This window comes from Artemia sp. Qi Xiang Cuo, chromosome 5 (assembly GCF_049724085.1).
Source record: "Artemia sp. Qi Xiang Cuo chromosome 5, ASM4972408v1, whole genome shotgun sequence".
Classification (NCBI taxonomy): Eukaryota; Metazoa; Arthropoda; class Branchiopoda; order Anostraca; family Artemiidae; genus Artemia; species Artemia sp. Qi Xiang Cuo.
The window spans coordinates 42,310,046-42,323,886 of record NC_142798.1 but is presented as its reverse complement, the minus strand read 5'-3'; the positions used below and the strand labels follow the sequence as shown (position 1 = coordinate 42,323,886).

Sequence of the window (13,841 nt, the reverse complement as noted above, 5' to 3'; positions counted from 1 at the left end):
GTGTTTTAGTTTTTGTGTGTGTGTGTAAGTTTTTGTGTGTGTCTAAGTGTTTGTGTAAGTTTGTGTGTGTGTGTGTGTTTGTGTGTTTTTTATTCTATTCTTTTATAACCCTTTCTTCATAATTGTCCTTAAAAAAGAAGAAAAATAGTTTATTTTTCATGAAAAAAAAAATCTTGAAAGAGAACAATCAGTTCTCATCAATAGCATACACTAGAATATATTTAAAAACTTAAATCAAAATTTTCATTCTATTACTCTGATATGATTTAGATGTAAAAAAAGTTGAAAAAAAAAGTTAAAAGACAAGTTAAAAAAAAATTTGCCACTACTAATATTTTTTTTTAATAGTAAAAGTTATGAATCAAATAACTATATTATTCCCATTTTGTAGATGGAAAACATTAAATATGATTTGCGTGTGTTTTAAGTGTGTTTCATGACATTCTAGGATGTAAAAAAAAGTTAAAAAAAATGTTGGGGGGGGGGTTGGAGGGAGGGTGGAGGGATAGGGGTTGGAGGGATGGTGGAGGGATAGGATAGGGATGAGGGATAGGGGTAGGACTTGGGGCCCAAGCATCAGAAGAAATTGTTTGTCTAGTATGCATCTCAAATCATCGTGGTATGCATATTCTCATGATGATGCCATAAAAATGCCCCGAAACATGTCACTTTTAACACCTATCAAAAATCCAATTGATAAATCGAATGTGCTTGAACTTTTTCCAGTTCAATGGAATGAACCTGTTACGATATTGTGACGCTTAACATCAGTTGGTCAATGACCCAGAAACAATACATTGGATTTATTTCTAAAATCATAAAATGTTCAATGGCTTTTTGGTTCAGTCGATTAACGTGTCGTTCTTTTACCTTAGGAAATCACAGGTCTCATGCTCGATTCCTACTTCAAACACAAATTTAATAAAAATCAATTGGAAGTTACTTAAAATGTTAAAAATAATATCATTGGAAAAAAATATCATCGTTAGAGTACAATAAAATGACATCAATAAAAAAACTATTAAAATAAAAAAAAACAAATTAAATTAATTAATGTAATTATGTAAATTAATTAATAATAAATTAATTTATGTAAATGAATTAAACAAATTAAATTACAGAAAGAATTTCACAATTTCATACAAAGGAAACGAATCACTACCATGAAAACATCACGCACTTTGAACAGAGATCAGCACGAATTTTCACGGTAGTTGAATTCCGGTTATTGACTGTCTGCTTGTATTGGCGGGAGACACTCTGCTCGGAGATATTGTTGCTATATGAGGAGACACCCCTCCTGTAAATATTGTAGCTATACTACTTACTGGATCCCTGAAAATGTAAAAAAATAATAATAAAAACAACAGCTTACGAGTGCAATCCTGCGGGCACAACTCCCAGTGTTTTGTTTCTAACTCATCACATTCACCGTCGGGGCATGTTTCTTTATTTGATGTGCAAGTTTCGTAATTTCTGGTAATACCATTAATCGACTCGGACCGAGTGAGCCAATAACATTTGAAATCTGTGCCTAGAACATTTCCAAGCTGCGTGCATTCAAGTTCGGATTTCTTTTCTGCGCAAAATTCTTCGCTTGAACATTCTTTTGTAGGATTCCTACAAATAAACGCTAAGTAATATTCTAATTAAATGATTGTGCAAGAACTTATTGTTCTTTACTAGTGATAAAAAAAAAATCTCCTTTCACCAATAATCTAGCCCAATTTACCTACAAAATATTACTGCTAGAAAAAAAAACATTATCAGCATTGTATAATCCAAGTGTTTAGCTAAGGGTCGTAGCCAAAGACTTTTGTTGATCAAGTCCTTCACATAGCCATTGAAGCAAAGTTAAACAAAGAAAAATTTTCACAAATTTTCAGAACCGACACAAATTGGCCCCTGCACTAAAAAGGTAATATGTAACAAGATATAAATTTGCAGGAGAGCAAAATAATTGTATTTTTTGGGGGAGGGGGGGGGGGTAATCTTTTTCGCAGAATTTTTTTAAGGCTTCAAAGATATAGAAAAAAATGAAATGAAAAGGTTCTTGTGGTCAAAGATTTGGGTAGGTTGGAAACCATATTGCTGCATTAATAATGAAAAAAACTCATTTTAAAAACTTAGAAAAAAAGTAAAGAAAGATAAAGGTATTCTGAATAAAAAAAAAAATATACGAGAAGAATGATTATACTTGCCAAATGAACCTGCTGTTTTTAGGGGGGGGGGCTAGAAAGTTATGCTCAGTTGTGAGTGTACGAAAGACAATAATTGGTATGTTCGAATTGTTGTAGCCAAGATGTGCCTGGACAGAGGAAAAGAAAAATCATCTGATCGAGGGTTCTTATCACGTTCTCAGAGCACTTGGTAATCTTTGCAGTATAATTTCAAATTAAATGTAGTTAAACTAAGATTTTTTCTTATTTTTGTTTTGTAATTCTGTCGAAATAATAAAATTAGACAATATTAGAGAACATTCAGTGTCATCAGGAGTACCCCAAGGAGGTATTCTTGGGCAACTCTTTTCCTGGCCTTCATAAACGATCTAGGGGATAACCTTGTGGTTAAACCTCGCCACTTTGGTGGTGATACAGCGTCAGGGATTTGCATATCATACAACAAAGATCCCAGCGAACAGCACAGAAAAAACTCAGGCCAAGTTGGAAAAATTGAGATATGGGCAGATGCGTGGCTTGAGAGCTTGAATGCATAAAAACAAAAGAGATTCTCATCTCGAAGGCACGAAACGTGAAGACTCATCTTGACTTTACCTACGAAAAAGTGGCAATAGCAAGCTTATATATATTACACCTTCTTGGAGTCCACTTTTCGTCAGATCTAACGTGGGCTGAACATCTCAATAAAGTGAGATTCTCTCGCTCCAGGCAGCTAGGAGTTATCCTAAGATTCAAAAACCTCCTCCTTAACGAGTCCAACTTGCTTCTGTTTGTGTCGTGCATCAGATCTGTCATATAATATGCATGTCCTCTTTTTGCCGGTGTTCCAAAAAGCCATACTGCTCATCCCCAACGTTCTCAGAATTGAGCACCTAATGCAGCATCTTTTGAAATCTCTGATGCCAAGCCCATTAAAACGAACAGAGATCCTTTCGCCTTGACAACTATGTCGGCCTATAAAGATATTAATTAAAAAACATTTTCCACAAAAAAACTTTCCCAGTAAAAAAAAAATTGAAGAGCTACATTAAACCTAAGACGAGCATTATATAAAGTCAAATAGTAACTCAAGCGTAAAACAAACTCAAATCACTATAAATACATAAACAAAAACCCAAACGAAATAAAATTACAATAAATAATCAAGTCAAACTTAGGCGAACAGAAACTAAAACACAGATACAGTATTAGGGTAGCGTATGCCGTTTAGAATTCAACCCGCCATTCTCGCTTTACTGAAAACAATTCTTATTACGAGCTGTGTTTTGGTATTTTTCCTAACATCAGCAGAAAACAAAAGAAAATCTTCATAATAACCAGAGTTACTGAAAAGAAATAAGGAAATGTAGTTTGACCTTTTAATACATATATATTGATTGATGTGACTTTAATTCCTAAAAGTCTCAACAATTTTGGATTTATTAACATTATAAAAGGGAAAACGTTTAAAATGTATTTTATTTTCAGGTATGCTGCAAACCTCTAGTTGAGATTTAACCATTTGTTCCACTTCAAAAAAGGCACCAAAAAGTGCTCTATTTCGTACTATCTAGTATTTTAATATGGGGTTTCTACGAACTATTTACAAAAGTTAAGTAGATAATTATATGCAGTATCTCTTCAATGAGCACATAAACACCTCTCTGCGGTCTTGTTGTACCTTGCTAGCACTAGCAGGAAAAAAGAAACAAATATGAAGATGCATGCTAATCATGCAAAAAACAATTTTCCTCTATTTAGATTATGGGGGGATGAACATCTCCAGTATAGGCTTTTACACCATGAAAAATCGATTGGTTATCTAAGAATTTCCATTTACTGGCATTTCAGTCCTCTGTGGACAAAAATTAATGTTTTGTGGCACAAAATGGCAGAAATTTTTGGCATAAAATGGCAGACATTTGTGGCAAAAATTGGCTGTGGCACTATCTCTTTTGTAACCCAGAAACAGCACTCGATATTTATATTCTCATTCGAGTAAGCCCTCTCCCTACATTCTACCACCACTGGTTTGACCTCATTCAAAAAGACAAAGGGAAAAAAGCGAGAAAGTGATTTTTCTTCCTGTTCAAAGTTGGGGAATTTAATTCTCCTGTTTAGGATGCTTAAAAACGGTGATTTCAATGGTATATTTTTAATTCTGATCCACCACCATTTTTGAAGGTTTTCGAGAGCTCTTTAAAATCTCTATAAATTTGTTTTCACACTGAGTTTTTCACAATAAGTGATTGTACTGAAATTGCCAAAACCGTAAACTTGTGTGACTAATTAAGCCGTGTTTTCCGGATCATTCGGTATTAATACATGAAAGCTTTTTTTTTACTTTTTTGAATTTCGAAAGATCCCAGATAGAAAAAAAGAATGTAGACTCAAAAACAATTCGGCAAAGTGAAAAAAGAGTGAATTTTTCAGCTTACCAAAATCCCATATGTTCGTCAACAAAAACATGAACGAAAGAAGAGTTTTCTCCAAGAGGTGAGCTCCATTTAACTTCTAGACTAAATTCATTTACTGTACGATTTCTTAGAGCCTTTGAGTCTGCAACATAGAAAATTCCTGTTTTTCCAGTGATTCCAAATGGGGTATTCGGGTCCACTAAACTGAAGGCAATATTATTCTGGTTAAAAACTGTGGTAGCAAACAACTTTTGAAATGGTTTCCCCAAATGCTTATATTCACAAGCAGAAGCTTTTACTGTTAAGTTCTTAAGGTCAACTGTTTCAATGCGGCTAATATTATTCGCCGATGATGTTCCTTGGACTGGAAGCGACCCTGGATGTAATGTCACATAAACAACTTTCTGGAAAAAATATGTTTCTTATTTTTGGCCTCTGAAGCTTGGTGTTCATGAATCTTAAATACAAATTCTAAGGAAATTGGTAACTAGCTTCATAAAAAAACAAAAAAAAACGATGTATTATAATATATTCTTAACAAAAATTTGAAGCTTGTTCAGTTGAATTACTAGGAGGAACAAACTTTGCGGCTTGACTTATAAATTTTTCATGTTTTTAGGCAGTTTTATAGGTAAACCCAATTATAACACATTAGTAAGGAGCTATATTTACATACGACGGGTACACCATATATGGGCTCTCTCTCTCTCTCTCTCTCTCTCTCTCTCTCTCTCTCTCTCTCTCTCTCTCTCTCTCTCTCTCTCTCTCTTTCTCTCTCTCTCTCTCTCTCTCCCCCTCTCTCTCTCTCTCTATGCCTGTGTATCCGAGCAGTGGTTTGCATGTTTCCTGGTCTGACTATGTGATTATATGTGATTTTGTCTCTCTTTCTCAATATACCTGTGTGTCCAAGAAGGTGTTTGCATGTTTCCGTGTCTAACTCTGTGTGATTGTAGGTGTTTTGTTTCACCGTCTCACTGTGCCTGTTTGTTTGAGCGAGGTGTTTGCATGTTTTCCGTGGCTGACTGTGTGATTGGAGGTATTTTTTGTCTCTCTCTCTCTCACTATGCTTGTGTGTCCAGGCAGGTGTTTGCATATTTCCGTATGTGTTTCTGTGTGACTGTAGGTGTTTTGGTCTCTCTCTCTCACTATGCCTGTGTATCTGAGTGGATGTTTGCATGTTTTTGTATCTGACTCTGAGTGATTGTAGGTGTTTCTCTCTCTCTCTCTCTCTCTCTCTCTCTCTCTCTCTCTCTCTCTCTCTCTCTCTCTCTCTCTCTCTCTCTCTCTCTCTCTCTCTCTCTCTCTCTCTCTCTCTCTCTCTCTCTCTCTCTCTCTCTCTCTCTCTCTCTCTCTCTCTCTCTCTCTCTCTCTCTCTCTCTCTCTCTCTCTCTCTCTCTCTCTCTCTCTCTCTCTCTCTCTCTCTCTCTCTCTCTCTCTCTCTCTCTCTCGCTCTCTCTCTCTCTCTCTCTCTCTCTCTCTCTCTCTCTCTCTCTCTCTCTCTCTCTCTCTCTCTCTCTCTCTCTCTCTCTCTCTCTCTCTCTCTCTCTCTCTCTCTCTCTCTCTCTCTCTCTCTCTCTCTCTCTCTCTCTCTCTCTCTCTCTCTCTCTCTCTCTCTCTCTCTCTCTCTCTCACTATGCCTGTGTGTCCGAGTAGTTGTTTGCATGTTTCTTTGTCTGACTCTGTGTGATTATAGGTGTTTTTGTCTGTCTTTCTCACTATACCTGTGTGTCCGAGCGCGTGTTTGCAGGTTTCCGTGTCTGACTCTGTGTTATTGTTGGTGCATTTTTGTTTCTCTGTCCCACTACGCCTGTTTGTCTGAGCGGGTGTTTGCATGTTTTCCCTGTCTGACTGTGTGATTGCAAGTGTTTTTGTCTCTCTCTTTCACTATGCCTGCGAGTCTGAGCATGTGTTTAAATTTTTCCGTGTCTGACTCTGTGTGATTATAGGTGTTTTTGTCTCTCTTTCTCACTATGACTGTGTGTCCGAGCACGTGTTTGCATATTTCCGTGTCTGACTCTGTCTTATTATAGGTGTTTTTGTTTCTCTCTCCCACTATGACTGTGTGTCTGAGCGGATGTTTGCATGTTTCCGTGTCTGACTCTGTGTGCCACAAAACATTAATTTTTTTCTAAAGAGGACTAAAATGCCACGAAATGGAAATTCTAAGATAACTAATCGATTTTTCATGGTGTAAAGCCCTATACTGGAGATTTTCATCCCAAAAAAATAATTGGTAGAAAAAGGAAAGTGTTACTGCAAACATTATTTTTCTAATAGTAAAAATCACGATTAACAGATCTATATCATTCTCATTTCGTATTTCGAAAATATTAAATGTGATTTATTTTGTTTTAAGTATATTTCATGTCATTTTAAGACACGTGAAAAAGTTTAAAAAAAATTTATGTTATAAAAATACAAAAAATAAAAAAAAAGTTCATAAAAAGTTAAAAAAAAATTAAACTTAAAAAAAAGTATAAAAAAAATTAGGGGAGGGACCAAAAGTTGGGGGATGGGATATTGGGGCCCTTGGAAGTTGGGGTCCATGGTGGTTGGGATATGGATGTCCAATGGGTGTAGTATCATTACCTAAAATATATATGACTTTATCAATTCCACTTTATGTATATCCCCAAATACTAAACAGTAGTTTTGCAAAAGAGAAACAATCTATTCATATAATTGTCATGACTTGAATATCATATTTCGGTTCTGCTACTTTAATTATGGCCCTTAAATGAAAATAAACAATTAAAAAGTCATAGATGAAAGCGTTAAGAAACCGTGACACAGGCTCAGTCTCTCAATAATTTGTAGTCTGTCAATAATTTCTGCCAGTGGTTAATCCTATTCTGATAGAATTATAACATTTCTATGTAATTAGGTGAAATTCCTGAAGGAACAATATCTATTCTTAGCTTCTGTATAAATGATCTTCTGGTCGGAGTAAATTTAGTGTCTCAGGGTATTTTTAGTCCCCCCCACTCCATATATGGTGTACCCGTCGTATGTAATATCGCTTACTACTCACATTTTGCGTGCAATGCAGGGAAATATGTCGAAACTTGTTTCATAAAAGTGACATCACCGGGAAAGGGGGATTTAAAACAGACGCAAAACAGATAAAAACCATTGAAAACTAGACTTCCGCTGCCTTGACAACGTGGCATTATAGCAACCATTGGTCGGTTTTGCCGATAAATATGTTGCGGGAGAAGAACTTTGGTTTAGTTTCTTCACCATTGGTTAAACAATCTTATTGTCAGCTCTTTGAAAATTCAAAATTGTATGTCCCAGAAAACATTTTCTTTAAAAAAAATGATAAGAAGTTAACCATTGCGGTCTGAAAACATGAAGTTTTTGCTTTAAACCGACTATAAGTTAAAATCCCTGTCCCGCAATTTTTATTGTTATTTTTAGAAACGGATCCTGTAAATAACGAGCATCTTATTTTGCTAAAAAAAAAAAAAAATCCAATTTATGCTGTTGTTTCCAAAGTGGTTACACAATTAAAGTCGTGTTACTTTACCTCAAAACCTGACTCCTATTACGCTATTTGTTTCCTATGTGTTTGATTGTAACATCAATTTAGTTCTTTGCATATCACAATTATCATAGTCAAAGCTCTTCCGTTGTATTAGGCCTTATATGCGTTATAATTCTTTTTTTTTTTCGACCACATCGTATGTAAGGGACGGTCAGATAAACTTTGGATGGGCCTAACTCGATAGGAAATTAAAACTGCTAGTGCCCTTTCCATGAGCCAAAAATGACTGAAGGGCAACCGCCCTCCCCGACATTGAATAAATTAGCCTCCGGGGATAATATGAGCCTCACAGCCCCTGAGGCAAGGGGTGAAAATTATACAAAATTGTCAATTGTTTACATACACAGTGTTACATATGTCTGATTGGTTCGAATCTTTCAGAGGCCGCTATGAAGGCCAAAAAGATCACACGCTTAGTTGGAAGAAGGTTGTGTGTTAGGGAGTCCAGAAATAGGCTAAATACTTGTCAATCCAGACTAGTTTCATCCTTACAACCGTAAATCTTTAGACCAAGAGGAATCTAAGGTAGTGCGATCTGAAAAAAAATGCAACAACTTGTTTCGATTGACTCGAAACTTATATCCTTAAGTCCCTGGGCTCATGTAGCCCCAATACAGAAGAAAAACGGAAACATATATTCACTCCACCTGTAAAGGGGCCCAGTACAGGCCCAAAAAGCTTTTTGTCTGAATCGTTTGAAAACGTAAGTCCCTGGGCCAAGGGGACCCTAATGTACGAGGAAACTTTAGTTTTGGGGTACATCCTCCTCCAAGGGTTATTGGTGCTTATGTATTATAGCCATCCCACCCAAGAAGTGATGTTAGGTTAATCCTAATGAAACAATTCTTACTTCATTATATGCAGAATAATTGTAGCTGACATATTTTGCATGCAGACCCGCAATACTTCACAGCACCTCCCCCCCCCCTCTAACGTGCAAATATATAGCCCGAATTATTTATTTTCAATGCATTTTTTCATCCCTCACTTGTTTTTCCGGTTCTTGTTTCGTCGCAGTGATTAATTTACAGGTACGCGGGTTGAAACAAGAGAGACGCATTGCAAGTATAGCTGGAAAATGGAAATCCGAAAAAGAAATTTTTTAGCTCGGGCACGGGTTCCTTAAACTTAGGGCTGAAAATGACCCAAAAACATTTTTCTCAGTTGACTTGAAATTTTTAAGGATTGTTATCCGGGCTCGGGAAAGGAAATATTTTATTGGAATGAAAAGAGGTGTCAGGAAGCCCATAAATTGGCCAAAGAACTTGTCATCCCTAATCTGTTTGAAAATTATAGCCATAAGCCCCTGAACAAAGGGAAGCTTAATTTAGAAGAAATGAGTTTGGGGCTTGTTTTCAGTAAAAAAGTTCCCAGTCCATTCCCAGCGTCCCACCAAAGCAGTAGCAGACCCAGGGGGCGGGGCCGACGTGATTGCGAGATCAACGCTTGGTTCACCGCATGTTTGAAAATGATTTAAAGACACTTGATCTGGCTACCAGTTGGCTCATTCGGTAAGATTTGTGCTTCATTTAATGTCCGATGGGTAGGAGGCTCGAATCAATTGCAAAAGTTGGTAATGAAGCCCTTCATGACCTTTGCAAAGCTAACTGGAAAAGACGGTGACTTGGTGTCTCATGAAAATAATCAGTACCATTGCGATTCAGTTGACGCATGTAAAGGTTTCCTTCTAAAATACAATAGCCCTGAAGCCAGCATTTTAAACCTTGTACATGAACAACGCAGCTGACAAGTGCAGAGAAACAGAGCAAGATTGAACTAAAATTGCGGAATCAGTTATTTCCTTGGGTCGACAGAATATTGCTCTTCATGGCCATGGAGATGATGAAGAATTATTGGCAGAGAAGGAACCATTGACAAACGACGGGAACTTTCGAGAACTTTGCCAATGCCCAAACAATTTTGCCCAAGAACAGTGCCTATGCCCAGACAATTTTTCAAGTCGAGCCCCAAAAATCGGGGAAAATGTAACGCAAAACTTCCAAGCGTATCCACTTTAATAATCGTTTCGAAGTTTTCAATGCTGCCGAGTAACATGTTTTGTGTAGGTGCAAAAAATCAACGAAATCCGTCACATGTTGTACACAGGGTTGCCACCACTGGTGATTTATCACCAGAACTGTTGATTTTTCATCCTCCTGGTGATTGTTCTGGTGATTTTCTTGAATCTGGTGATTTTTGGTGATTTTGTTTTTTAATTTGGTGATTTTCATTTAATTTGGTGATTTTCTAAAAACGTCGTGACATTACATGCATAATTGGTTTCCACTGTCTTACTGAGGTGAAATAATCGGTGACTTTTCATATTTTTTATGTCTTGTTTTTATTCGTTATTTCTAAAGGATGGCATCATTTTGAGAAATTGTCATAATTGATTTTGGTTCTTTAGGCTTTTGTCAAAACAACTGGTGTATGACACATACAGAAACATGCATAGTTCATCCTTACCAGGACTGAGAGTTACCAGGACAGACTGAGGTTTTTAATGGGAGTTGGCTTAGAAATTAATCTTTAGCATTAAAGTAAATTGACTCTTGGATGGAGAAATTTAGAAGTTAAATTTTTATCTGATTTTCCTATGTGCAGAATGTTGACATGGGACAAGCCTCACTAAAAATGTTTTATAGTTGATGCTACATTAAATTTAAATCTGATATTCCTGATTTGGCCTATTATATTCGTACTATGGATTAGATCAAATCATCCACATTCCCTGTGCTTGCTGGACTTTGGGCTGAACTAATTTCAGTATAGGTTTCTGTTTTATTATTCTTACGGTTGACAAATAACCTTAAAACAAAGAGAGGATACTTGCTATATTCCTTTCTTTCAAGCCCTTTTCATTGTTGTTTCTGACCAGTTATTTTGTATTCCCATTTTGTGCTTTGCATTCAGCAGGTGCAATCAGGAGTGTAAAGTCAAACAATTTACATCATCATGTAGATCATCATCTTGTAGTTTCCTGTCATGAAGGCTTGTCAGCATCATTGATATGCTGCCATAGATCAAGAAAGAAAAGTACCTGAACATTGACATTGATGACTTGGACAGCGAGTTTCGATCACTGAGGCACGCAGACGATGCAATCCGTTTCAAAACTGGCGACAATACAGCAAAATTTCGGTCAGTCCTGTCTGAATGTAAGAATGGAGAATGTGATTTTCTTTTTCCTACCTTGCCAAAAATCATGGATATCCTGATGACACTGCCACACTCAAGTGTTGCAGCAAAGAGGCAGTTTTCGCTGCTAAAGATCATCAAAAGTCCCCTTAAAAATAATTTAGAACCAGAAATTTTAAGTGCTTTGATGCATGTGCACAAGATTGTTGAAGACCCAGCAACACGGGAAATATCCTCATCACTAGTCACAAAGGCTAGGCTGTTGAAATGTGAAGACCAGTAGCACAGAATACGTTCTTTTGGGATAACATTTAACATTCACATTAATAAAAATGTTAAAATTAATATTAACATTTTACATTTAATTTCTGTTTTATATTTGAAGAGCACAGAACTGTTTTTTTTCATTTAAATCTTCTCCATAAACTTCTGCAACTTGATATGATCCTATATATTTGATGTGATTTATTACGATATACTATATTTGATATGAGTTGGATTACAGATTTTGATTTGATATTATTGAAATATTGACATATTTGGTTTCCTTGTGTATAATTTGTACTGCCATTTAGGACTAGTACATGATCAATACAAGGTTTACACTAAATTGTAGTAGAAAGGACGGTTAATTAAAATACATATATTTCTGCATAATATGGAACTAATGAATAATAGTAAACGTTGCTTTGTGCTTCAAATACTTTGTCTTTGGCTAAAGTCATCCTTCTCACTTCTCACCCCCAAGCTCTGCCGAGGTCATGTATGCAGCAAAAAAAGCTGAAAAACGGACGAGCTCCTGGTATAGATGGAATCCCAGCGGAAATCCTTAAGTGTTCAATAAGAGCATGCCTCTCTGTGTGGATCGCCCTTTTCACCAATATATGGAATATAGGGAGTTCCACGTTATTGGACCAAGAGGATATTGGTGAAGATCTTCAAAAAGGGAGACACAATGGTGTGCGATAATTGGAGAGGCATCAACTTTCTGCCACTACCGTGCAAATTATTGGCTTTCATTATATTGTACCGGATACGATAGGCACTAGATACACATCTGCGAGAAGAGCAGCATGGTTTAAGAACCGGCAGATCGTGCTCTGTCTTGATATTTGTACTGAGAACGCTTGTCGAGGAATCAAAAGAGTAGAACAATAAGTTATATCTACTATTTATTGACGTCGAAAAGGTGTTTGACTCAGTTGACTGAGAGTCTTTAAGTATTATGGGGTGCCAGAAAAACTAGCGAGCATGATAATATCCCTATACCAAGAGACCGAGTGCTGCGTTAAGACCGGGAATGGCACAACCAGATTTTTCAAGATAATGTCTGGTGTGCGTCAAGGATGTGTACTTTCTCTATTTCTTTTTGTAATTATAATGGATTACATGTTAATACGAAACTCTGGATATGGCGTAAATGAAAGCAGCAGGCAGCTATGTGATTTGGATTTCGCGGATGACGTAGTCTTGCTAGAAGATTCTAAACAGAAGTTGAAGCAGCTACTTGACGCAATTACAGAAAATGCAAAAAATGTCGGGCTAAGCATAAACGTTGAAAAATCAAAATGCATGTCCATCACAACCTCACCGCTTGTTCTGCAGGACAAGAATACAAGTCTAGAACAGGTGAAGGGCTTCAAATACCTGGGTAGATGGGTCAATTGTGATGGTGAAATAATGACAGAGATTAAACGCAGAATTGGTCAGTCAACTGGAGCTTTCAATAGACTCAAGCCCATTTGGAGAAGCAGCAAATATTCCTTGCGACTGAAGCTACTTCTCTTCAGTAGCAATGTCCTCTACGCTAGTGAGTGCTGGAAAATGAATCAGCAGCTCGAAAAGAGAATTCTTGCATTTGAAAATATGTGCCTGAGGAGAATTTTAAACATAAGTTGGCAACAGAGAGTCAGTAACTTTGAAATCCGGAATAGAACGGGACAGCCTCTCATCACTGCTGTTCTGAGGAAGAAGAGGTGGTCATATTTAGGCCATGTACTCCGCAAGAAAGAAGGCTGCCTTCCTCGGATAGCGTACGACTGGAAACCTGGCGGCAGAAGAAGACGAGGTCGTCCAAAGAACACTTTGCGGCGAACTTTTGATCGAGATCTGAGGACGGCTGAGACCTCGTTAATACCTGAATGGGAAGATGTCACCGCAGCAGCATTGCTTCGGGACGAGTGGAGAGGCTTCGTCGACGCCCTATGTGCCACCAATGGCTCAGGAGGAACTAAGTAAGTAACTCACAGATAGCTATAAAGATTCTATAAGTGTAAGTTTTCGAGTAAGTTTTCGAGTGAGTAAGTTTTGTAAGTTTTCGTTCGATGGATTTTTAGAGGAGATTTAACACATATGCAGGAATTTATTGTTAGTAATAAGGAATTAGAATATGACGTCTCTTACAAAGGATTATTTCGATCAGAGGCATTAAGAGCTTATGCGGTGGGTGGCTAATCTTGAACAAGGAATTGATACTCTCCGCTAGGAAAAGTCCCAATTACGGCAGGAAAATCGCGTTTCGAAATCAAAGTTGATCAATATAAAAAGTAAGGACTGAAATCAGATCTTACATCTGACATG

The 13,841-nt window shown here is 37.0% G+C and overlaps 1 protein-coding gene across 2 annotated transcripts in view; it reads right to left on the bottom strand.

The window, feature by feature from the left end:
* LOC148952156 (proto-oncogene tyrosine-protein kinase receptor Ret-like) overlaps positions 1 to 13,841 on the bottom strand; it is a 436,938-nt gene that overhangs the window by 204,389 nt on the left and 218,708 nt on the right. For both annotated transcript variants that reach the window (XM_089088861.1, XM_089088862.1), the window contains 2 exons: positions 4,598 to 4,980; positions 1,376 to 1,620 (listed from right to left, as the gene is read on the bottom strand). In XM_089088861.1, the coding sequence (XP_088944987.1) occupies positions 1,376 to 1,620; positions 4,598 to 4,980 (628 nt within the window). The remainder of the gene's footprint in view (positions 1 to 1,375; positions 1,621 to 4,597; positions 4,981 to 13,841) is intronic.